The 26,958-nt window shown below is 37.7% G+C and overlaps 1 protein-coding gene across 3 annotated transcripts in view; it reads right to left on the minus strand.

The window, feature by feature from the left end:
• NELL2 (neural EGFL like 2) overlaps positions 1-26,958 on the minus strand; it is a 392,703-nt gene that overhangs the window by 327,141 nt on the left and 38,604 nt on the right. Inside the window, exons 1-3 of one of the 3 annotated variants that reach the window (XM_060657877.3) lie at positions 6,033-6,153; positions 5,199-5,284; positions 4,630-4,758 (exon numbers count right to left, since the gene is read on the minus strand). In XM_060657877.3, the coding sequence (XP_060513860.1) occupies positions 4,630-4,758; positions 5,199-5,253 (184 nt within the window). In that variant the 5' untranslated portion in view covers positions 5,254-5,284; positions 6,033-6,153. Of the gene's footprint in view, positions 1-4,629; positions 4,759-5,198; positions 5,285-5,693; positions 5,865-6,032; positions 6,154-26,958 lie in introns of those variants that run through there. The other 2 variants (XM_060657878.3, XM_060657876.3) reach the window with 2 other exon arrangements.

A 26,958-nucleotide genomic window follows, 5' to 3' on the forward strand; every position in this document is an offset into this window, starting at 1 on the left:
AGTATCAGGTACCTAGTATTAGGACATGAACATCTTTGAGGAAGCATTATTCTGCCTACCACAATATATCTTTATGTAATGACAAATTTTCAATTCTCTTCTATTAACATGACCTACCCTGTAATCTGGTCTCTGCTCCCTTCATTTGTGATCATTTCATATCACAACCATATGCTTCCACTACTCTGAATTTCTTCCATTTTTTTCAAATGCACAATGCTCATTCCAGGCTTGGGATCTTGGTTCATGCTATTTCCTTTGTCTCTGTGATTCTCCCTCTCTGAATCCCCATAGCCCCTCTTCTACAGACTAAGTATCCTTCAGCTATCAGCTTAAATGACTCTTCTTCAAAGATAGTCTCCCTGATCCTATGACTCCCTAGATTATAGATTCCCATTGCACTCTTAGTTTTTCTTCATAGCGTTTACCTTAACAGTGATTAAATTATTATCCATGTAAATATTTATTTAATGACTATCTTTAAGACACTCTGAAACTAAAGTTCTAACTTATTCCTTTGCTTCATGCCTAACACCTAGCAGGATACAACTGCACAACAAAAATTTATTTAAATGAATGAACATATCTCCTTTAATCCCAATAACAACATTAATTTTATAATTGAGGGTGCTGAAATTCAGAGAAATTGAGTAACTTCACCATAGTAAAACAACTAATGAGATTCCACTTGGGTCTATCTTGACTTCTAAGCCCATCTCTTTGTCACTGTGTTATTCTATTCTATTGGGGCACCAATGACCACTGTCCCTAGTCCATGGATGTCCACTGACCATCATATTGACAAATACTCATTGCAAGCTTGCTTTCCTTAATGCAGATACCTTTACCTAATAAAGTCAATGGCCTAACACCAAATGCCCAATTTCAGTCCTGTTTTTAAATACTGACCTAAGAGTAGGCTTGTGGACGTTTTTTTCCCTTTAAAATCTTAAAGTTCTTTAAAAAAAATAACTACTAGCCTTATTTTTAAAAAAAAAATTTTATAACATTTATTTATTTTTGAGACAGAGAGAGACAGAGCACGAACGGGGGAGGGGCAGAGAGAGAGGGAGACACAGAATCGGAAGCAGGCTCCAGGCTCTGAGCCATCAGCCCAGAGCCTGACGCAGGGCTCGAACCCACGGACCGCGAGATCGTGACCTGAGCCGAAGTCGGACGCTTAACCGACTGAGCCACCCAGGCGCCCTGACTCCTAGGCTTATTTTTAAATTCCCAACTCAGGAAGAAAATATGCTTTGATTTTATCTTACTTCTCTTGTGGGGATTAATGATATCATAAAATCTGTGAACACCTTAGAAGAAATTTTATTAAACCAACAGATGAAACTATCAACTTTGGGAATCTGGCCAAAGAAAGTGTTAAAACCAAAGATCTAAAAAATCATGCTAACATTGCTAGAAAGTGCTAGAACTGTGTTTCTTATGCTCTCTTTCTTGGTCTCCCATGACAGAGAAGAAAGAACATTATCATTACAAATATTTCCTAGACTTTAAACAAGGTAAGTAGGTAGAATTCTATCTACAATTACACTAGTCCTTAAGATTTCAGAACTCTTTACAAGCCTTCAGAGGTCTTTTCATTGTCAGCATTCAGTCCTCTATTTTTTAAAAATGTAATATATTTTTGTGGCTATGAGTCAGACTGAAGCTAGAAATACTTAGATTTTGATGTAGATTCCAAACTGTTGCTTGGATACTTTTTCCTTTTGAAAATGATTATAACTGGCACACATAAAAAGCCACATTTATTAAAGGATGATCTAATTTAGCATCTTCTTACTTCAATTTCCAATTCAGCTACAAATCAAATTTCAACAACAACAAAACAATTTTAAGTGATACTAAATTTTTAGTGATACAGTTGCTATTATGATAAAAACCAGATATGACTTGGAAATATATTCCCACTTGCTTTTATTATCATATATAATAAAATATAATTATTAATATAGATTCATATTGCACAATAATTTACAAAAGTTATTTTATAGTTTCAAAAAGCACTGAATTACAAGCATCTTAAATAGCACCACAGAGAATAATGAAGTAGTCAAAAGGAGAAGCAATATTAAATGAGCAAAAATCATTGGGAAATTATATGCTGAGGTTTCTTTATTTCAAAGCTAAGAGACAAAAGAAGATGGTTTTATCACTGCAGGAGAAATTTAATGGTTCAAAATCTCTTCCATCTATATAGAACATATTTGATAGCACAAAGTAACTTATCTGATAGGTTCATGTGAAATCTGAGAGCATCTCACAAGTTTTGTAATTTGTTACCATCCTATGATATTTGACACACTATACGAAAATATCTGCAACACCCTCAATTGACCATAAATCAAATCCATCAAATCTTCAGAATCTAAAAGCTTTTGTCTCTCTAAAAGCCATGGAATCCCCGTGAAGCAGTAGGAGTTAGAAGTGGCTTCTTAACAATATTTTCTAATAGCAGAGAAAAGGTATTTCCAAGGTAATGCAGAACTACCAAGCAGAGCCAAAGATCCACCTGTTGTCAATTGATAATCTAAATCTCAGAATAAAAGTAGTAGAGCATAATCAATAGATCAGTAACATATGCCTCCTGAGAACACAGCAGGTAGCAAATACTTGCTGATTGATTGGCTATATGAAATAAAGCTCATAATTTGGCAGGAAATGAAATTTTACATCTTCAGTTCTCAAAAACTAGATTTGTTAGGCATTTACTCAGTGCAGGGCTTAGTACCAACAAGGAAATAAAATCAATTCATTGATATGCATTGATAAGTAGTTACAATGGACAATTCATTTGCAACACAATGCCTACCTTGATGAACTGGCAATTTAAATAAAGATGAATACTAAATATTGCTTTAAAAAAATTAACCAGGAAAAGATATTTGTGCCTTGAGACTATTTCCTAGAAATTGTCTAATTGTCTAGCATGAGAACATAAAATCACAGTCCTGAAGGTTTCTAGTTGTGACAGCTCAGATACTCTTCTGAGAAAACTAAGAACACTAGTATAATTTAAAGGAGCTTTGGAAATTTTAAGGGCACTTCAACATCATTTGTTTATTAGGAGCGTTAGCTTCTGTAAAGCTTTTCAGTTACTCAGATTAGCAGTCCTGAAATAACTTCGCTTCCAGTTCACAGGGACTGAAAATCAGAGGTTTTAAAAAGAAGAAAAAAGGAAGAAAAAACCAGAAGCTTATCCCTAATGACACTTCTCTTCCACTTTGTGAATTTTGCTGACAGTCTAGTTTTATTTCCTTTATTAGATTTAGTCATTCTTTTTAAAGGATTCGATAGCTAGGCTGCACCTCTACCCCTCCCCCCAAAAGACGTTTCAGTAAATAAAATATCATCACAAATATTTATCACAATAGAAATAGTTAGTGGGCTCACCATAATTAAAACAGAAAGTGACATTTTTTATAAGAGTAAGCTTGTTTTAAATAACTGCAGCACATGTCAATTTCCTCCTTTTCCCGTTGTAAGCTTTAGTGCTACTACTGTCCATGGTGACACATACTGGCTATGTCAGGCAACAACACCACCACAGAGACATTCAAGTTTTATTTTATTTCTGTTTCTTGGTGGCAGATTTGCTGAAGTGGTTTTATTTTGCACATCCAACTCTTTAGTAATTATGAAGCCATGGCACCAAAATCACACAAGAAAACTCAGGGTGGCTAGTTTAGTCAGTTCATCAGCTATGTTAAGCCAAACTTCATTTCTCTTTTACCTTCATCTGTACTTCACCATATATGAAACGAATCTTTCTGTATGTGTTTAGCTACCTTTTAGAATCTCATATTACAAATCAAGCAATATTCAAAAGCTTTGGTAAATCAAAGGTGACAGCTTGATGTACTGGAATTTGCTTCAAACTATACTTTTATATATAAATTATGATGTAGACATGCGTGTATGGCCAACGTCCACTGACTTAAAAGAAAAGTTTTATTATATTAAGTATACAATTAATGGTGATACAAGATATACCTTTGAATTAAAATTTATTTGAAAGATTTTCAAAATCATATTTAAGAGAATATTATTCTTTCTCATTGTTAAGAGTAGAATCGTGATCTTTCAATAAGAAATTGTTTTACATATAGTATGTTTGTGATATACAGTAGATAAAATTATTGAGAGGTATTCATTTTTCCAGAAAGCTACTCCACATAAAGAAATTCCTCCCAACCAGGCACCATTGTACCTGGAACTTTCAGAGAGCAGTGTCTTAACTAAGATTAAGCTATCCTATTTTCTACCTAAATCAATTTCACCCGAATGAGGCGTTTGTGCTATAATTCATTGTTCCCCAGACTCTAAAATCAACCATCTGCCATCGGAGTTTCTGTACAGTAATTAAGGAACTATCCATTAGAACTGGCAAGAGTACAAAGTAAGGAGGTGGGGGCGGGAGGGGAGAAAAACCAAACCACTTAAAAAGAGATGGAAGGTGTGTGTCTGTCACGTTAACCCCTCCATATCTCAGGTCCAGATTACTGTCATCATCCATGAGGCAATACAGAAGTTAGGAGGAGCTGCGAGGCCAACTCCCTCCTGGGTTATCGGAACTGAAACCGCACTGGGGACTCGGCGCGCACTCCATACCTTGAAAGAGAAAGGCTTTCGTCCCATTATGCAGCCCGGGGACCTGGCGCACTCCAGTCGTGGACTCCCCAAGTTCTAACTCTGTTAAGACGTCAATCTGTAGAGAGGGGTCCACACCAAGCCCCCAAACTGGTGGGAGGGTGGGGGAGAAAGAAAAATCTCCATCAAAATGCAAGCCTCTTCCTCCAGGGCAGCAAAGAACCGAGTCTAAAAGATAATAATTGGGAACTGATGAGGGAGGCGACTCCCTCCTCCGCCGTGCGAAGCCTTACCTGAGATCAGCAGCCAAGCTTTAAATAGCGGAGCACCCAGTCCCATTTCCCTGACCTACTTTAAACCCCTCTCGGTGCAAAGTTCCCCCTCGGCCCTCAGACCCCGGACTAGGGGTGTGACCCGCCCTAGCGTCTCCAAGGCAAGCACAGAAAAATCCAAATGCAAACACACCCCTACTCCAAGCTTCCCACTCCAGACCTACTTTGGATTGAGGAAAAGCAAGGCGTCCCCAACCAGCTCCGGCTGCCCCCAGGCGGGGGCCATCCCATCCCCCGCCCCATCTCTGGGCCACTCACCTGCTCCGAGACCGAAGATCAAACAGAATGTTCTCAGTAAGACCCGAGACTCCATGGTGTGGATCTGCTCAGTCCATCGTCTCCCTCTTTAAAAAATAAAAATAAAAATAAAAATAAAAATCGAAGAGGTTCTCGGAATCAAGCGGGAAAATAGCGTTTGTGTCTCCTGCCGCTGCCTCGCATTTACTGATTAGTAGGATTAATATGAATTGGTTCCCTAAGAAAAAAATGGGAGGACACCCCAGGCACGTGAAGAACTTGGACCCTCCAATGCGCACATCATTCCCACACGCAGAGCAGAGGCGGCAGCGCCGGCAGAGCCGGGGGCCCAGAGGGAGGGGTCGGGCTCGCCCGGGGGCTGCTCCGCCGGGGAATTAGCTCCGGAGCTGAATAAAAGCAGCCGAAGTCACGACACCCCCAGAGGAAGGGAGGCGGCCCCAAGAAAGCCGGGGGTGAGGCTGCCCCGCACCCGCCCGTCTTCCCCACCGCGCGAACCTGTTGTAAAAGCAGAGACAATGGAGAGAGCGCCGGAGACGCGCGGAGGAGAGACGGCTCCCCCGGAGCGGGAGGGGCAGGCCCGGGGAGGCGGGGAGACCAGGAGCGGGGAGGGACTGCCGAGGGCGAGGCGAGGCGCTTCGCGTCCCTCTCCAGCACGGGGCTCCTTGGTCTCCAAGCCCCGTCTAGCGAGCCCCGGAGCTGCTGCAGCCCCGCCCTCCTATCCCCCCCCCCCCCGACCCCCGCCCTCACTCTCTGGCCCCGGGGAAGCCAACCTCCTTTCGGGATCGAAAGATCTAAATTCAAGGTGCTAAGTTGATGGGCGGTCTTTGCTCTCACCCCTTGATTTGGGACGCGTATCTTGAAAGACAGACGGGAGAGAAAGGACCACCCAGTCGCAGAAGGCAAGGCTAGGAGACGCGCTCGCCCGCCCTTTAGGCAAAGGAGGGAAGCCCGCGTATTGTGTACTGGGCTCCGAAACAGCCCCGGGGACTGGAAAAGGAACTCCCTCTCTGGGGCATGCGGCGGAGGGCTGCCAAAGCCTGCTAGACTCTCCTGGTGGAGCCGGACGAAGTAGAGAGAGACAGGGGGAGGCGGGAGGCGAGCCTGGAAATCCCTGCGAGCCCTAGCGGAGAGGTTCCCTGCCCGGGGCGGGGCGCTGGAGAGCTTTCCAGACACGGAAGGCGTCGGGGAGAACTTATCCTGGAACTGCTGGACAGCTCCGGGACCTAGAGCGCCCCCTGCCAAACAGCGCCGAGAACCGGACTCTTGGTTCTCCAGGACCAGCACACAGCAGGAGACAAGGGCAGCAGAGCGAGTGTGCCTGTCCACGCTGAAAAGAAGAAATGATAGGTAGGTGGATAAATGGATGGATGGATGGACGGATGGATGGATGGATCCATGCATGCATAAGAGAAAGAGAGCAGAGAGAGAAGAGAGAAATAAGAGGAAGGCAGAGCCTGGGCAAGAAAGAAGAGCGCCCCCCGCCCATTGTTGACCACACTCAAGCACTCAAGCAGGCTCTACACGCCCTTCCCACCTACACGCTAGGACCGTAACAGCGAGGTCATTTGAGGTCTAATTCTCAACGCGCAAAAGTATATTCAAGGTCAATTGCATATATTTTTCAACACAGCCCTAAAATTCTGAGGTAAATCTCAACAAAATTCAATGCCCATGTTGAACAGAATTTCAAAAGTGATTAAAATGTTAATTGCTCCAAAGACTGAGTTTCTTAACTTTCCATCCAAATAGATTCTGAATTCTCTAACAGGATGCTGCACAGCTAGTTACCAAAATAACTATAGGGTACAGTCTGAGTCTCCAGTAGAGAAATATGTACTATATTATACTATAATGGGATGAGGGGGATGTTTTAGCTCTATTCTTGGAATTTTTAAGGAAAAAAAACAGAATCTGGACATTTTTTCAGTTTAATTTTTAATTTTCTCTATCAAATTTTCCACTTAAATCTATTTGAAATTTTTTAAACTTTAAGAAAGAAATATTCCAGTACTTACATGAAGTATTGTATGAAATTTCCTAAATTTGAAAAAAAAAAATATAATCTAGTTGAATTGATTAATTCAAAGGAAATTATTCATCAGGAAAATAAAGATTTTTCTATAGGAGTACATCAAAAATATTGGATTGTAATAAGTATCTATAAATGTTACATAAATTTCAGATAATGGAATTATTTAATATTCTAATAAGAAGGAAAAGTAAATATACATATACATACATATTTACATGTAGAAGTTCTCCCAACCTATATGTACTCAACCAAATCACAGAATCAGGAATACTCTCCAATCTCTCTGATGCTCACCTCTTATATGCTGAAAGCTGATGGTCAGTAAGCTTATCTCTAGCCTCCCCCCCCCCCCACTTATGCTCTCTCCAGAAGAGTGGTATTTTGTATCCAAAATTATTGCAGTTGAAACTGCTACTATAATTATGTGACCTAATTAAAGTAATGGAAGCCATTAAAATATGACTACAGAGAGAGACAGAGAAGAGTGAGCTATTTCTATAAAACTAAAGTATAAAGCTTTGGAAACCTGTAAGAAAGGTGAGTCATTGTATTAGGTACGGCAGGGTTATCAGCCTGGGTAGGGGTTCTCAACTTTGGAGCTATGGACATTTTAAGGTTGGACACTTCTTTGTTAGGACTGTCCTGTGCCTTGTAAGATGATTAATAGCATCCCTGGTCTCTATCCACTTAATGCCAGTATTTTCAATATTTCATTTTATCTATATGTCCTGTAATTATACGTTTTTGTGTAGCTTCTTAAATTGATGCTCTAGGGAATACAACATACATACTTAACTTTTCACCATTTCCTCTATGGTAGATGAAGTATGAGGTAGTCTCTATGCTACCACTTCCATTGGAATGTGGAAACTTTACCAGGATATTGGTCCTTTTATCTTCCTTTATGTTGTCGTTGCCTTATGTATTAAATCAGCATACACTGAAACTTCCTTCAGATAATGTCAAAACGTTTGCTTGAAGTCACTGTGGGAGGCATAATAATGGCCTTCCCCACCCTCCAAAAATACATGTCCTAATCACTAGAACTCGTGAATGTTACCTTACCTAGTAAAGGGATTTAAGGTTGAGGATGGAATTAAGATTTCTATTCAGGTGACTTTAAAATAGATTATCCTGGATTGTTTGGACGTGACCAATAAAATCACAAAAGTCTTTACATGTGCAAGAGAATGGCAGAAGAGTTCAGAGTGGCCTAAAATGAGAAGAATTTGTTTTGCTGTTGCTGTCTATGCAGATGGAAGACTACAGAAGGACTGGGAGCCTAGGTATGTCAGTGTACAGCCTCAAGAAGCTGGAAAATATGAGAAAAAGGATTCCCCCTACATCCTTGGAGCAGAACAGAACCCTGCCAATACCTTGATTTTAGTCCAGTGAGATTCATTTGAAGCTTTTGAGCTACAGAACTATAAAATAATAAATTTTTGCAGTTTTAATCCACTAACTTTGTGGCAATTTGTTTCAGCATTCACAGAAAACTAAGGTAAATACTCACCACATAATGAACAGTTCAATTGAAATAATAGATTCTACTGACCCTGAAAGGACTCCCTTCTACCATATACAAACCTAAACAAAATGTTTAATATTTTTTTATTCATAAGAAGAAAGAGGGGCTTCTGGGTGCCTCTGTCGGTTGGGCGTCTGACTTCGGCTCAGGTCATGATCTCGCGGTTTGTGACTTTGAGCCCTGCATCGGGTTCTGTGCTGACAGCTCAGAGCCTGGAGCCTGCTTTGGATTCTCTGTCTCCCTCTCCCTCTGCACCGTCCCCTGCTCATTCTCTGTCTCTCTCTGTCTCAAAAATAAATAAAACATTAAAAAAAGTTTAAAAAAAAAAAAGAAGAAAGAAAATTCTCAGATGCTATGAGGAAAAAAGTAGGTGGAGATTGGCAGAGAAAGAAGTAGCCAATTCAATGATTGGGCGAGGGCAGGTCATAGGGCTTCAGACTCAATGGGGGCCCTAAGACAATGGGGTAGGATTTTAATATCCACACAAGAACTGGAAACAATGAATTATGGCCAAAGCCAGAAGAGATGAAGGTGTTAATGGTCCCTCTAATAAAAATAGGAAGCTTTGAAGGATTATACTGTATATAAAAAGAAACTTTAAAAATTTTGTACATTTGTCTAAGATGTGACAAAAGTGCCTTCCAGCTGCATATGACCACAGGTGGAAAATAAAGTCATCTATAATAAATGTCAAATCTCAAGCCTTGCCACTTGCAGACACAGTATAAAGTTACACTCCCTGCTGGTGTAGGAATTCTACAGACAGAAATTAGAATAAGACCCACAGAGTGTCCTGAAGAAGAAAATGTAAAACTTCTATTAAGGGACCTTCCAGCACCTTTAGCATGTGAGGAAAATTTCTGATGAGGATAAGATCACAATATAATAATATTAATAATAATAACAACAACAATGACGATGACAACAACACTGGAATAAAGTACCATGAAAGACAGTCAGGAGACACCACACAGAAAAAGACCATTAGTATCTCATGAACTCAGCATATCATAAAAATGTGAAAGTATAAAATAAGTATGTTAAATGATTAAATTTTTTTGTGAAGGAATAGAAAAAAAATAATGAAAGAATAGAATTGTATGAGAAAAGATTAGGCAGATTTCAAAGGAAATCAAATAGAACTTCTGGAAATACAGGTATATTTAAAAACAATATTTAAAAAACATTGGCTAGGGGCACCTGGAAGGGCTTAGTCAGTTCAGCACCTGACTCTTGGTTTTGGCTCAGGTTATGATCTCGTGGTTTGTGAGTTGAGGCCTGCATTGGGCTCCAGGCTGACAGTGCGGAGCCTGCTTGGGATTCTCTTTCTCCCCCTTTCTCTGCCCCTCCCCCGCTTTCTTTCTCTCCCTCTCAAAATTTAATAAATAAACTTTAAAAAAATGGCTATAAAAAAAGCAGCAGATAAAATAGACCTGAAAATTAGTGAACAAAAAAATTGGAGAACAAAAATTGAGAACTGAGAATGCACCAAGAATGATAAGATGAAACACACAAAAAAGTCTATGAATATTAGAGTTAGAAGATCCAACACAAACAACTTAGAGATATGGAATAAGAGACTAGAGAGAATGGAAGCAGACACTGTTATAGGAAATGTTTAAGCAACAAGTAAAAATCTTTCAAAAGTTAAAGATATGAGATTCTAATTCTGGGTAAGAGGGAATAAGCACACTCCCCTCTCTCTCTCCCATTGAATGCTATCGAATCTGGACAGAATGCATGTAGTATTTGAGGACTCAGAAAATTAAATAGCAGCAGGCAAACTGAGAAAGAAGACCAGAGTTTGAAGTACAACCATACTGGCACTGAGTACTTCTAAGAATAAACCACCACCCAAGTCACAGACTGCCTATAAAAGGCTAGTCAAAATTTGCAATCTAAATCCAATTGAGGCATTTGCCTGCTTGAAAAAAAAAAGAAAGAAAGAAAGAAAAAAAAAAAAAGACATCCTCTATAGTACTGAACAAAACTCAGAGTCTCATAACATAATATTAAAATATTCAGGGGGTGCCTGGGTGGCTCAGTCAGTTAAGCGTCTGACTCTTGATCTCAGCTCAGGTCATGATCTCATGGTCCGTGAGGGTGAGCCCCACATCAGGCTCCGTGCTGACCTTGAGAACCCTACTTGGAATTCTCTCTCTTGCTCTCTGTCTCTCTTATTCTCTCACTCTCTCTCTCTCTCTCAAAATAAATAAATAAACAAAATTAAAATATTCAGGATATAATCTGAAATTATTTAGCATATGAAAAACCAGGGAAATTTCAACTTACGTGAGAAAAATATAATCAACAAACACTAATGCCAAGATGACACAGACATTGGAATTTATTTTAAAAAAAAAGACATTAAAGAGCTATTACCAAAATGCTCCCAAAAAAATAAAGGCAAATACTCTTGAAACAAATAAGAAGACAGAAAGTGGTAGCAAATAAATAAAAGTAGAAATTTTAGACCTGAAAAGCATAATAACCAAAAATTTTAAACTCATTAAAATGAGCTCAGTACTAGAGATGACAGAGGAAAGAGTGAGCTTGATAGGTCAATTGAAATTATCCAATCTGAACAACAGAGGGGACAATTTTTTAATTAATATAGCAGCAGAAATTTGTGAGATGAAATCAAAAGGACACTATTTCATCAGAATCCCGAGAGAGTTCAATACCAAAATAAGTATTTCAAGAAATAATGGCCTAAGACTCCTTGAATTTGTCAAAATATGTAAACTTGTGCATTCAAGGAGCTCAGTAAATCCCAAAGAGGATAAACTCAAAGTTATCCATGACCAACCATATCATAATTAAACTGCTGAAAACAATAAAAAAAGAAAACTATCACAAAGGAAAAAACATTGAAAGCAATCAGAGAAAAATGACACATTATTTATAGGGAAGCAACAATTTAAATGAATACAGACTTCTCATCAGAAACCACAAAGGCTAGATGGAGGGGAATAACATTTTTTAAAGTGTTCAAGAATACTGTCATCCCAGAATTCTGTATCTGGTGAAAATATCCTTCAGGAATAAAGATGAAGGAAAAAAATATTCTCAGATGAAGAAAATCTGAAAGAACTGGTTGTCAGCAGGCCTACTTTGAAAGAATTGCTACAGGAAGTTCTTCAAACAGAATGGAAATGATAACTGAAAGACAACTAGCATATCAGAAATCAAGAAATAGCAACAGAAATGGTAAATATCTAGGTAAACATAATAGACTATTCTTTTCTTGAGTATTGTAAAATATGTTTGATGGTTGTATTCGTTTTCTATTGCTGGTATAACAACCACAAATTTAGCAGCTTAAAATAATACAAATTTATGATCTTACAGTTCTGTAGGTCATAAATCTGATGCTGGTCTCATCAGGCTAAGCTCAAAGTGTTGATAAGGTTGTATTCCTTTCTGAAGTCTCTAGGAAAACCCTTTTTCAACTTCTAGACAGTGCATTCCTTGGCTCATTACCCCCTTCCATCTTCAAAGCCAGCAACAGCAGACTAAATCCTTCTGACAGTGCATCCTCTGTTTCTCTGACTACAGTTTGGAAAGGTCCTCAGCTTTTAAGCACTTACATGCTGACATTGGGGTCATCTGGATAATCTAGGATAATTCCTCCACCTGAAGGCCCTCACCCTTAATCATTTGTACAAAGTCCTTTTTCATGTCAGGGCACATATTCACAGGTTCTGGGGATTAGGGTGTGGACATCTATAAAGAGACATTCTTCTGGTTATCATACTGATTGAAAGAATTATTTTAAAATTGTCTAAAGGGAAGGGCACCTGGGTGACTCAGTCCATTAAGTGTCCAACTTCAGCTCAGGTCATGATCTCGTGGTTTATGAGTTTAAGCTATCATCTGTCTCTGCGCTGACAGCTCAGAGCCTGGAGCCTGCTTGAGATTCTGTGTCTCCCTATCTCTCTGCCCCTCCCCTGATCATGCTGTCTCTCTCTCTCTCTCAAAAATAAATATTAAAAAATATAAATTAATTAATTAATTTAATAAAGTAAAATTGTCTAAAGGGGTTTCAAACTATATATATTTAATGTATAAAACAATCACAACATAAAGAGATGAGGATAAAGGAACCAATATGGTGGTAAAGTTTCTATATTCTAACTGAAGTGGTAACATATGAACTCTAATTAGACAGGAAAAATTAAGTAGTATATTTTATTCTCTAGAACATTAATTTAAAAAGTTATACAAAGATATAGTTAAAAAATACAATAGATGACCTGGAATATGAAAAAATATTCAAATAACTTGAAAGAAGGCAGGAAAGGGTTAAGACAAGTAGAAGGAATAGAGACAAAAGAAATAATAAAATTGTAGACCAAAATCCAAACATATCAATAATGGCATTAAATATAAGTGGTTTAAACACAACAATTAAAAGACCATGGTTGTCAGAATGAACTTGAAAAATATAACACAACTATATGCCATTAAAAAATTCATTTAAAATATAATGTGGTAAATTTAAGGCAAAAGGAATAAGAAAAAAATATACTATGCAATCATCAATCAAAAGAAAGTTCAAGTGGTTATATTAATGTCAAAAAAGTAAACTTTAGATCAAAGAAAATTACCAGGGAAAAAAGAGGTACATTACACAACAATAAAAGGATGAATTTACAAGAAGACATAATAATCATAAGTGTGTCTGCACATAATAGCAAAGCTTCAAAATATATGAAGCATTTGCCCTAGAGAAATGGTGACAGAACTGAAGGAAGCAACTGACAAATCCACAATTCTATTTAGAAACTTCTTACATTCCTCTCTCATAATCAATGGAAATCTCTAGTCCCAGATAATTCCAATGCCAATTCCACCAAACATTTAAATAAGAAATAACATCAGGAAGACACAAATCTTCCACAAAATAGAAGAGGTAGAAACAATTCTCAACTCTTTTTAAAAGACTAGCATTACTCATACCAAAACCAAAGACAACGAAAAACAAAAAACAAAATAGAACATAGAACACGTATCTTTTGAACATACATGCAAATCCTCAACAAAATATTAGTAAATCAAATCAAACAATATATAAAAAGAACAACAAACATTCCAGGCTTTGAGCTGTCAGCACAGAGCCGTATGTGGGGCTCAAACTCACGAACCATGAGATCATGACCTGAGCCGAAGTCAGACGCTTAACCGACTGAGCCACCCAGGTTCCCCTGATTCAACACTTTAAAATCAATCAATGTTTGGGGCGCCTGGGTGGCTCAGTCGGTTAAGCGTCCGACTTCGGCTCAGGTCATGATCTCATGGTCCGTGAGTTCAAGCCCCGCGTCGGGCTCTGTGCTGACAGCTGGAGCCTGGAGCCTGTTTCAGATTCTGTGTCTCCCTCTCTCTCTGACCCTCCCCCATTCATGCTCTGTCTCTCTCTGTCTCAAAAATAAATAAACATTAAAAAAATAATAATAAAATAAAATCAATCAATGTAATCTGCTACTTTACAATCTAAAAAATATAAATCACATGATCATATCAATTGATGGAAGAAAAGCATTTGACAAAATTCAACAATTGATGACAAAATAAATAACCCACTTGTGACATAAAAATAGAAGGGCATTTCTCAATTTAATAAAGGATATTTTAAAAGACCCTGCATTAACAAGCCAAGAAAAAGAAATAAAAACCATTCAGGTAGGAAAGGAAGAAATAATAATTTTTTTCCCTAGACAATTTGGTCATCTACATTTAAAAATTCCAAAAGCATCTTTGAAAAAGCTATTCTTTTTTTTTTTGAAAAAGCTATTCTAATAGCTATTAGAACTGGTAAGTGAATTTAGCAATGTTACAGAATGTAAGGTCAACAATACAGAAATCAATTGTGTGTCTACATGGTTGAAAGGAATCATTGAAAATATAAATAAAAAACAATACCATTTATAATAGCATTAAAAGACAAAAATGCAAATGGATAAATCTAACTATAGACAAGATTTAACACTGAGAATTATGGAACATTGCTGATGGAAATTAAAGGAGGTCTAAATGGATGAAAAGATTTATCATGCTCATTGATAAGAAGATTTCATGTTAAGGTATCAATAATGTAGGTCTACTTATATAGATCTACAGATTTAAGACAATTCCAGCCAAAATACCAGTAGGCTACTTGATAGCAATTGATAAGCTGATTCTAAAATTTATATGTAAAGGCAAAGAAAATAGAAAAGCCAAAAATAATTGAAAGAGAGAAAAATTAGCGGTGCCTCAGTGGCTCAGTCAGTTAAGCATCTAACTTCAGCTCAGATCATGATCTCATGGTTCATGGGTTCCAGCCCTGCATCTGTCTCTGTGCTGACAGCTCAGAGCCTGGAGCCTGCTTCAGATTCTGTGTTTCCCTCTCTCTCTCTCTGCCCCTTTCCCATTCACACTCTGTCTCTCTCTCTCTCTCAATAATAAATAAACATTAAAGAAAAAGAGAAAAATTAGAGGATTCACACCATTTGACTTCAAGCTTCTATAAAGCTATACATCAACACAATATTAGGATGAGGACAGACATATAAATTAATGGAATAAACCAAAGAGCATAGGAATAGACTCACATATGTGCTTCTTGATTTTTTATGAAAGCATAGATATTTCAACGGATAATTTATAATTTTTTAAATTTTAATTCCAGTATAATTAACATACAGTATTATATTAGTTTCAAGTGTACAATATAGTTTCAGCAACTCTATACATTACTCGGTGTCATCATGATAAGTGTACTCTTAATCCCCTTCACCAATTCACTCATTACCTCGCCCACCTCCCCTCTGGTAACCATAAGGATTTGGGGGCAGTTTGGGGGTGGGGGGTTGTTTTGTTTTCATAGAGAGAGCACACACACAAACAGGGGAGTAGGGCAGAGAGAGAGAGAATCTTAAGCAAACTCCACACTCAGCGCAGAGCCCAAAGTGGGGCCCAATCCCACAACCCGGGATGATGACTTGAGCAGAAATCAAGAGTCAGACACTCAACCAACTGAGCCACCCAGACTCCTCTCTGGTAACCATCACTTTGTTCTCTGTAGTTAAGAGTCTGCTTTTTGGTTTATTTCTTTTTCTCCTTGTTCATTTGTTTCTTAAATTCCACATATGAATGAAATCATATGATATTTGTCTTTCTCTGACTGACTTACTTCACTTAACATTATATTCCCTAGACCCATCCATGTTATTATAAATGGCAAGATTTCACTATTTTTTATGGCTGAGTAATATTCCATTATATATAATATATATAATATATTATATATATATCACATCTTCTTTATCTACTCATCTAGATATAAATGATAATTTTCAAAGTTTCATTTATTTAAGTAATCTCTATACCCTACATGGGACTCCAACTCACAACCCTGAGACCAAGAGTCGCATGCTTTTCCTACTGAGCCAGCCATGTACCCAGATAAATGATAATTTTTTAACAATGATACTTGAACATATATTTAATAAAGGACTTCTAATGAAATGATATAAAGAACTTTTATATTTCAATAAGACAAAAAATTCAATTAAAAAAGAAAACAAAATATTTAGACACTTTACAAAAAGAGATATATAGATGGCAAGAAAGTACATGGAAAGTTCCCCACATCAGTACTCATTAAGAAAACCCAAATTAAAATCACAGTGAGATACAGAATTAATAGAATGGCTAAAATTAAACAGGCTGTCATTTCCAAGTGACAATAAGATGCAGACTGACATAAACTCTGACTCTTTGCTGGAGGGAATCAAAATGGTACAGGTTTTTTGGAAACCTGTTTAGAAACTTCTTATAAAGTGAAATACTCACTCTTGGGTATTTATTCTAGAAAAATAAAATCAGATTTCCTCAAAAAGGCCCATCTCTGAATGTTTATAGTAGCTTTATTCATTTTAACCAAATGTAGAAATAGCACAAATGTCTATGGACTGATAAATGGATAAATGAATTGTGATAAATTCATACAATGGAACACTACTTAGCAATGAAGTACAATGAACAATGAAAGCAGGCAACAACATGTTTCTTCCACACATTGACTGTCACAAAGCCTGGGATGATGATGGAGTGATTCTGGACTCTTTCCCTGTTCCCTTCGTTTTACATTAACAACCATCAGAGGGGGTGCCTGGGTGGCTCAGTCGGTTAAGTGGCTGACTGAGGCTCAGATAATGATGTCGGGGTTCATGGGTTTGAGCCCAGTGTCTGGACTCTGTTCTGACAGCTCAGAGCCTGGAGCCTGCTTCAGATTCTGTGTCTCCCTTTCTCTCTGTCCCCCTCCCCACCGGCTTGCACTCTATCTCTGTCTCTCTCAAAAATAAACATTAAAAAAAAAATCATCAGAGTATCTTGGTTTCTACTCCAGGGTTCAAGGCAGAGTGGTTCAGATTTGCTTAGCCAACCACACACTCAGACATCTCCCTTACTCCACATGTAGCTTGAAAGGGCCTCACACTTCAAGACTATTTATGAGGTTTTGTTGAAACAATAGGACCACAGAAAATAATAAAATGATTCTGGAAGTAGAATGGGACTAAGCACAGTACAAAGAGAAAAAGGAGATTGATAACATTAAATAGCAAAAAGAAAAAGTGTAAAAGTAAAAAGATCAGCATAAAGAGGCAGTATCTCAAAGGGAGAATGATATGAAAAAAGGATGGTAAGTGGGGAAAATAGAATTTTTATAACAAAGATGCCCTTTCTTCCACAGCACACTCTTGCTCACTTGTGACAGTGGAAGGTAAAAGAGATGCCCACTGGGGACATGAGAGAAGGTTAGCTTTCAGTCAACATTCCTTATATTCTCTACACACTTTGAACTACTCACACACCTCAACTGAAACTTTCTAAGAAAAATAAGACAAATGTTGTTTCAAACAGTTCTAGAGACAGCATAGTGAAAGATACAAGCTTGGAACTTGCTCAGAAGCTTTGGGTCAAGGCTTTGTCCCACCTCTTTCCTGAGCCAAACACAACCTCCCTGCACCTGCTTTAAGGATAGCATAATAACTAAAGCCTATCTATCCCAGGGCTGAGGAGGGTCAAGTCCACTTAAAAAATCGCTACGCAGTATTTAAACGCGAGTTCTTCCTGTTGTCATATTAAACTATGCCACATCAGGGTTGGCCTGTTTATGTCATTCACCTTAGTGATTCAGTTATCATAATGCAAAATAATGCTGATTAAAATTAGTCCATAGGAATAAGCAAGGAAAAGAGAACTGGAAATGTGATTATGGTTAATGAACTATTGTGAGCCTTTTTGGTTAAAATATATATATAGTGTTCTGAGCACAGCACTGATTTACTGCCTTATCAAATGATATCAGTCTCCAAGAGCTATGAGTCACTGGTTTAAAAACTTATCCCACCACACAGCCCTTATTTTTAACTGCCAATGGACAAGCAGAGTGAGCATTGGCTGCTTTTGCCAAAACACTGCAATACTTACTGTTCATCTAAACAGAATAAAGGATCCACGTGGACCCAGCCAGTCTGCTGGCTTCTGGCCTTACTTAAGGTTTTCTATTAAAAGACAGGGCTTTGTCTAGCATTAAGAGACAAAGTAACCCTCCTTAGAAGGGCTAAGGCTAGCATATTCTTAGTGACATCCAAAAGCTAGTTTTTACTTAGATTTCTCCCTTCACCCTATAAACTCACCTCCAGAAATGGTAAATATAGACATCATAAGAATTTCATTTTCAAAGGAAGATTTTTATTTGGTTCTGCCACTGCTATCATCAGAAATCATTCTCTTTTTTTTCAAAGGCTATACAGAACCCACACCTTAAAGAACATCTCTTAAATTCAGACCTCAAGACACAATAATTCAAAATCCTCCCTGACTCATCACATAATTCTTACTAGTGCTTAGCTACTGACATTAGAATCTTCTTTTCGATGAACATGTAGTTGCTAGATGGAAAGTCCAGAACATGTTTCTCAAATACATGGCTTGAGAACAAAGATAAGTTTATGTTAGTATCTTAAGAGTCTGGCAGGGACCCAGAATCAGCATGAGCTCAGCCAAAGTGTCTGTGCACAGATATCATCAAACCCTCTGACAGGAAGAAATGCTTCAAGAGTTCTGTCACCATGCCAGGGCCAGCCTCTATTTCCAGCTTTACTGTCTTGGCCAAAGGCTGGAGCTGAGAATGCAAACTGAACGACAGAGTTGCTGAGTGAGCAGGAAAAGAAATGTGCGAGTGGTGAGGGGTGCTGGGGCCATCCTTCTTTCCCTGTGCAGGCTGACTGTTAACATTCACAGTGCTAAGTAAGGGACTTGCTGGGAAGACTGGCCATCACTTACAATCACAGCAGAAGCTGGGGAAGTTCTAATTTTGCACACCAAGACAAAGACGAGTCACGTAATTTGTTCAAAATCACACAACGAATTAATTTCAGAGCCAGCTCATAAGATTCGTTGTCTTAATTTATTCATTTACTCAACAGGTATTTGTAGAGGTCCACCTATGTGATAAGCACCAGGCTCTGTGCCTCAGATGAGCAAATCTCAACCATGGTCCAGGCACACTTGGGCAAAAGAGTCCTTATGAACAGCCACAGACTAATCTAAAAATATAATTGCTGCCACTAGATCTTCTGAGAAAAGGATATGCCATCCCCTTGGACTTTCATGAACAGCTACATGAAACGTTGCCTAGGGCCAACCTATACTCCTCTGACCAAACCTTTCACTATCTCCCCCACTTACTCTCTCCAGCACATCTTGGGTGTTCCTCGAACCAGCCCAGTATGTTCCTGCCTCAGGAATGTCACATACCCAGTTTTTGCTGTCTGGAATGCTCTTCTCCCCCACAGCTGCTTTACTTCTTTCCAATGTCACCTTCTCACCTTCTCGGTGAGGTCTTCCCAAACAATCTGATTTCCAACTGCAAAACCCCCCAACATACATACCAAGCACTTCCTAACCCCCTCCCTTAATTTATATTTATGATATATTTACTTGTTTATTGCCAATGCACCCCCCCCCCTCACTCCATGACCTAAGCTCCATTTTTACAGGTGTATTTACTGCTTTATTCTTAATACTTACAACAGTGCTTGGCACATTGTAGGTGTCAGGAAATATTTGTTGAATACAAGAATAATGAATAAAAACATGCCTACTATGTGTCTGGCATGTAGTAAGCATTCAATAAATGGTAGCTACTATTAGAATTTGCTATAGTGAAATTATGCAAGCTATTGATCAAGAGGACAAAATCCTCTAGGGCATGGAAAATCTCCTCGTTAACTTCTACAGAGCATTCTTCCTAGTTGCTAAGATGTAACAAAAGCCTGCTTCTTTTATCTTGAGATCACTACTATACATTCAAAATGGGTTCGACAAATGATTTTTTTATGGAGATCTTAAGTTTCTGAGCAAAACCTCCTGTGTAAAATTCGCAGCAGTTTTGTATCATAATTTTTTTTAGCAACGAAAAGAAATTGACAACTTATTTTCGCTTGTTATTTATCTCAGTACTTCGGGTTGTTATTGATTGTACATAAGAATATGCCTCAAATGCCTCCAACTTAGGATAAAGCACATTCTTTTTTCATTTCATATTTTTTTCCATTGTCTTTAGTTTCCTCCCTCATACACAGCAAATTGTATCACTGTGACTGACAACTATTTTGCCAACATTTCAGGTATGTTTTTCAACTTTTTGCTTTTCTATTCTCTTTATCCACACATCAAATTATTTTTTTTCCTTTTGGCTTGACTACTGTTGCATCCTGTTTCATTCTGAAGATGATATGTTATTTTAATTGACAAAACCCAGGTGTTCAAAATAGTAATTTTATTTTCTGTACCTCATATTCAATTTAAGACCTCATTTTTCCCTGATGAAAACATAACTCTGTTATTGAGTGCTTCCTACGTGTCAGACATTGTTGTAAGAGAATCATCTCACTAATTCTCATATTAGTCCAATGAGATACCCATATTACAGAGGAAGAAAGTCAGGTACAGAGAAGTTAAATATCTTCACTAGGGTCATATAGCTGATAGTGGGAGACCTGGGATTCATATATAGGTGGTGTGATGCCAGAGTTGATTGTCCCAGCCACTCCACTACAGTGATCTCTTTTAAAAGTTGCTAGAAAATGCGATCCATATGCAATATGCATTCTTTTTGCAAGACGTCCTGGTAATGGGTCCTCTGTTCTCAGCTCAGCCATTGTCACGGTTGGAACTCATATTCATCAGGATCATGTCCCTTGAGAGCCAAAGCCTCTTATATTATTATTGTTGTTATTATTCTTATTTTATTTTTTTAATTCTCCTTAATTTTTGAATTTTGTTAATTCAATTTTTTTTTAAGTAAGCTCCATGCCCAGCATGGGGCCCAGTGTGGACCTTGAACTCAGGACCCTGAGATCAAGACCTGAGCTGAGATCAAGAGCTGGACTCATAACCAACTGAGCCACCCAGGCTCCCTTTAGTTCTGACTTTTTTAAGTGGTTATGTGTTACCACTTAAATTTTTTTTTACTTTATTTATAAATTTATTTATTTATTTATTTATTTATTTATTTATTTATAAAATTTATTTCTGATGAAATAAATAAATAGTTTTTATTTCCATGATTTTTTTTTTCTTCTGTGATCAGGATTCTATACAGTAAAAGCTTTTTCCACCTTTCCCACTAGACTAAAAGCTCTGTAAGAGCAAGTCTTATGTCTATCTTATTCATAACTGTGCACTCAGAGCCAAGCATAATGCCAGGAGTAAGTTTGGGGTTCAATGCATATTTCTTTGAACAAATTGAAATTGAATTTCCTCTCCCTTTTTTTATTCAATTTATTATATTATGATTCCATACTCCTGCCTTGAGAGAACCTCAGAATAATATATTCATTAAATATATAGATATATCTATATTTAATGAATATATATCTATATATTTATATAGATATAAATATCTATAGATATATCTATATATTTAATGAATATATTGGCAAAGTACACTACAATTGAAGACTGAAGACTTGTTTTCAAATATCTTTCAGAAATGGAATTTGCTTATGCCAATAGCATATTCATGATGCTGCAGTTTTCTTTCTCACCCCCAGTAATTGTTCAACATGGAGTAAGGCATCTGGCAAACTGGTGAGGCTGTCACCCAGTTGAGAGAACATGGGTGTGCTTCAGAGTAGGATTTAACTTTTGTCAAAGATGTGGGCACTTGAAGAAAGGAACAGCATGTGAAGGTGCATGAGTGAACAGTTTAGCAGGATACTGGAGTAGAGAGTAAAACATCACCAGACTGAGAGACCACACTCCAGGTTTCTACCGCCAATTCTGCCACTTGTTAATTGGACAAGTCAATGGATCTCCATCACTGCCACCATGCCACCATCCTCATCACAGTCCTGAAAATATCTAACACATACAAAATGCCTACCAGCTTTCATGAATTACTTCATTCAATCATTACAAAAGACCTATGAGGTAAAGACCATTATTATCATCATCAAACTAATGCAGATGAAGAAACCAAAACATAGAGAAATTTAGTAACTTACCTAAGGTCAATATTAGGTAAGGGCACAACTGGACTTTAAATCTTAACAATCTAGGGGCACCTAGGTGGCTCAGTCAGTTAAACATCTGACTTTGGTTCAGGTCATTATCTCACATTTCATGGGTTCGAGCCCCATGTGGGCTCTGTGCTGATAGCTCAGAGCTGGAGCCTGCTTCAGATTCTGTCTCCCTCTCTCTCTGCCCCTCCCCAACTTGCACACACATGCTCTCTCTCTCTTTCCCTCTCAAAAATGAATAAACATTAAAAAAATGAAATCCTAACAATCTAGTTTGAGGGGTGCCAGTAGTTAGTGTCCAACTCTTGATCTCAGCTTAGGTCATGACCTCACTGTCATTGGATGGAGCCCCACATTAGGCTCTGCGCAGATGGCATGGAACCTGCTTGGGATTCTCTCCTTCCCTCTCTCTCTCTCTCTCTCTCTGCGCCTCCCCTGCTTGCCCACATGATTTCTTTCTTCAAAATAAATAAATCAATTTTAAAATGTTTTTAAAAATTAAATAAATAAATAAACAAACAAATATAAAAAATAATTTGAAGAAACCAATGCATGGAGAAATTCAGTAACTTAGATAAGGTCAACATTAGGTAGGGGCATAACTGGGCTTTGAATCTTAACAATCTGATTCTAATTCTTAAATCTAACAATCTAATCTAATTCCCAGACTCTCCATCAGTCCTTTCTATCAAACCCTTGTGAGACTCAGTTTTCTCATGAGTTTTCTCTATCAGAAATTAAGTTAAATACATCAAGTCCTTCACAGCTCCAAAAGTCTATTATTCTAAATAAAACATAGCCAAAATAACCCTTCACATATTCAGTAATATACATACACATATAATCATGAGTTTGCTAATAATAATTTAGCATGAAAGGTCAGCTTCCCTTAAATGACAATTATTAACATCTGGGATCTGACCGATACTTCTTTATTGCTCAGAGCAGGCCAAGGTTGCACACAAGGAGTGATTACAGAAGAGGCACTATACTATCTTAAGGCAAGCTGGCTATAGGACTTGAGATGAGCTGTGCCCCTGTTCTCAGCATCTAAGCAAGTCAGACAGCTGGGGTCTCCGAAACCCCCTAACTATAAATGTCTATCTAGCATCCTAAATGAGAGCAACAGCTATCATCGAACTTTCAAATGTTTTTCCTGCCTTTAGTCCTACATCCACAATCCTAAACCTGCCTACAGAAGTGTTTCTCAAACCATGGTGACAGACTGTTTTTTTTTCCAGTTTTATTAAAGTGACAGACTGATTTTTAATCTCTAATCCATTGTGAACCAACAGGTTAAAGATTTTCGATTTTATCTTTGCAAGGTATAATGAAATGAACTTCTAGAAAACTATGTTTTAAAAGATATACAAACTCAACAGACCTAAAATTGCATTTCAATAAATCTAATCAGAACAAACATAACAGGAAAAAATTATAGGAACCACATACATTGGTTATTGGAAGTATGTATGTTGAAGATTAAAATGGAGAATGTTGATTATACTCATAAGTTTTGTCATTCACAATCAAAAAACAAAAAGTTATAAAGGAAATAGCAATCCCCTGTATTAAATTGCTTTCCTCACACTTTGATGAACACTGTATATCAATAGTTGAACCTATTTTCTGCTTGTTAATTATCTAGGTTGGACTGATGACAATGCTACTCTCAGGGGATAATATACATCTATGTTTTGTTTTATTAACATTTATAACAAAGAAATCAGTTTCACAAAGTAAATTGACAAGAATGGAAGAAAATGAATTAGAGTAAGCTCAGGATATTTGTTTTTAATTTTTATCAAAAGTGAGGCAAGTAATGTTGTATATTCAAAATCCATCTTTAATCTTTTATCAGTAAACAGCTGCAACAATTTATCGTGTAAAGTCATGGGTAAATTTATATTATCTTTCAAAATTAAAAAGAATGTTTGATCCACTATTTTTTTTGATGCTTGTGTCTTCTTTTGATACAAAGTAAAATTCCAAACATTTTAAGGCACTCACAGATGTGCAATGCCAAGGTCATCAATTATCTCCTTATACTTTCCGTTAAATTATGCAATATGTCATAAAAATTTATAGAAATTATTCCTCTAAGCTTCTAACTCTCAATTTTACCCTTCAGTTTTATCTACTATCAAAATATATTTTGTATTCCTTTATTGTATGGATATATTTAGGTCACTGAAAATACCAATGATGTCAGATATATAAACAAATTTATACTGTCCAGTTCACAACTTTAACATGTTGAGATTAAACCAGGTGCCTGAATGGCTCAGTCAGTTAAACTTCCAACTCCTGATTTCGGCTCAGGTCATGATCTCACAGTTCATGAGATAGAGCTCCACATTGGGCTCTATGCTGACAGCATGGAGTGTGCTTGGGATTCTCTCTTTCCCTCTATCTCTCTCGCTTCGCCCCTACCTCATGCGCATGCATGCACATGCATGCACTCTCTCTCTCTCTCCTAATAAATAAATAAACATTAAAAAAAAATAAAATAAAGGGCACATGGGTGGCTCAGTCTGTAAGGGTTTGACTTCGGCTCAGGTCATGACCTCTCAGCTCATGGGTTTGAGCCCCACATCAGGCTCTGACAGGCTGCTGACAGCTCAGAGCCTGGAGCCTGCTTCAGATTCTGTGTCTCCCTCTCTCTCCCTGCCTCTCCCCTGCTAATGCTCTTTCTCTCTGTCTCTCTCTCTCTCTCTGTCTCTGTCTCCTCTCTCTCTCTCTCTCTCTCAAAAATAAATAAACATTAAATTTTTTTAATAAAACAAAATGTTGGGATTAAAATGCTTTCTTATCTTACAGAAAGACTTAGAGATCCTTTCCTGGTTCAAATATTCTCAACAGAACTTTTTCCCTCTATAATCATTATAAGTCAACATGCAAAAACAGTTTCTTATGATCAGTTTTCATACCATTCACATCATCACATAATAAAGAGAATAATGCAGTAGAATTAAACACCACCACCTTCACATAACTCAAAATGCTTACTATGACACTAAGCACACTGTATAGTTCAGCTGACATTTTTCTCATTAACAAGACTTTCTCAGTGAAGGAGAAATTATGTGAAAGTATTAAATTACAAGCTTTTCAATCTGGCTGTTTATTCCAGAACACTTGTCTATCATTGCAGCTGCACCATTAGAGGATACTTGCACATAGAACTTAAGCTATAAACCACATTAGCTGACACCGGTCACATGCTTAGATATTGTGGTAATAATCAAAGTGCAATAAGTGTTGCAAATAAATTTGTTATTTATTTACCTCATGTAGACCCATTATAAACAGTTGAGAACTGGCACTACACCTTGATCTACAAAATTCCACAAATCCATATCTCACTCAGTTCTCCAATCTTGTCTCATGCCACTTTCCCCTCACTCCTTATACTTTGGTCATATATAAACACCCCGTGTTCTCTTCCCTTTTACACTCTATACTCCTCCTATGATAATGTGTCATCTTTATACCTATTTAATGTCTATGTTCCCTTCTATAACATAACCACCATAGGAACAGAGGCCATGTCTACTTTCTTTTATCATGAAATGTCAAATGCCAGGAACACTGCAGGTGTTCAATAAATGTTCACTGAACAGAATTTTTCTACAGCAGTTTACAGAGTAGAGCCACAAAAATGTCTTATATCTTTAGGAAAAAAATATAAAATAACATTTTCAGATTCATTAAGTAGCAAAATGAAAAATGACCCCTCACTTTGGTAGTGTAATGCCTCCTCCTTCTAGGGACTATTTAGTTCTGAGCCCTCTGGAAGCAGACAAAGAAAAGGAATAAAGGAGTAGAGGAGTGAGATAGGATGGGAGGGAAGGCAGAAACAAATGAATAAAGAAGCCAAACTGGGACAACAGTATAAAAGCAATTAAATTGCCTGTATTAATGACCTTTTCTTTATCTGGAATAGCTTTTCACCTCTCACTTTGCCCTCCCACTCTCACCCCGTACCCAGCCCGATGAACTTCCATTCGTCTTTCAAGACTCACATGATTATAACCTCCCTTACACACACGCACACACACACACACACACACACACACACAGAGAGAGAGAGAGAGAGAGAGAGAGAGAGAGCGAGCTAGGGCTGGATGCTCCCATGTCTCTATTGCAAAAATTCTCCATATTCCTAGCACTCAGTATTCACCTCTGGTGCAATATAGACTATATCATTATTACAAAGTTATTTATTTGTCTATCTTTTCTCTACCTAGAATGTATCTTCCTTGAGGACAGGAATTCCTGTTCACCTCTGAGGTTCCAACACTTAGTTTACCACCTGACCCAGTGAAGATTTCAATACGTTTGCTGACATAATGAACGAATGAGGTTTATGTCTATTTTCCTGCCCATAAGAAGTCACCCAGTGGAGGTGAGGGATAGGAGGTGAGGGAGAATAAGGAAGGAAAAAAAAAAAAAAAGACTGAGTAGGGGATGGGGGATGGAACTTAGACCATATGGCAGTCGAAGGAACTCAAAGGTGAAGTAAATGAGGGAAGATATGTGGGAGAAAGGATAGATAAGAAAAAAGATGCACAAAACATTGTTGAATTGTCACAAAACACACTTTAATAAACTATGGAATTT

The sequence above is a fragment of the Panthera onca genome, chromosome B4, assembly GCF_046562875.1.
Source record: "Panthera onca isolate mPanOnc1 chromosome B4, mPanOnc1 haplotype 2, whole genome shotgun sequence".
Classification (NCBI taxonomy): Eukaryota; Metazoa; Chordata; class Mammalia; order Carnivora; family Felidae; genus Panthera; species Panthera onca.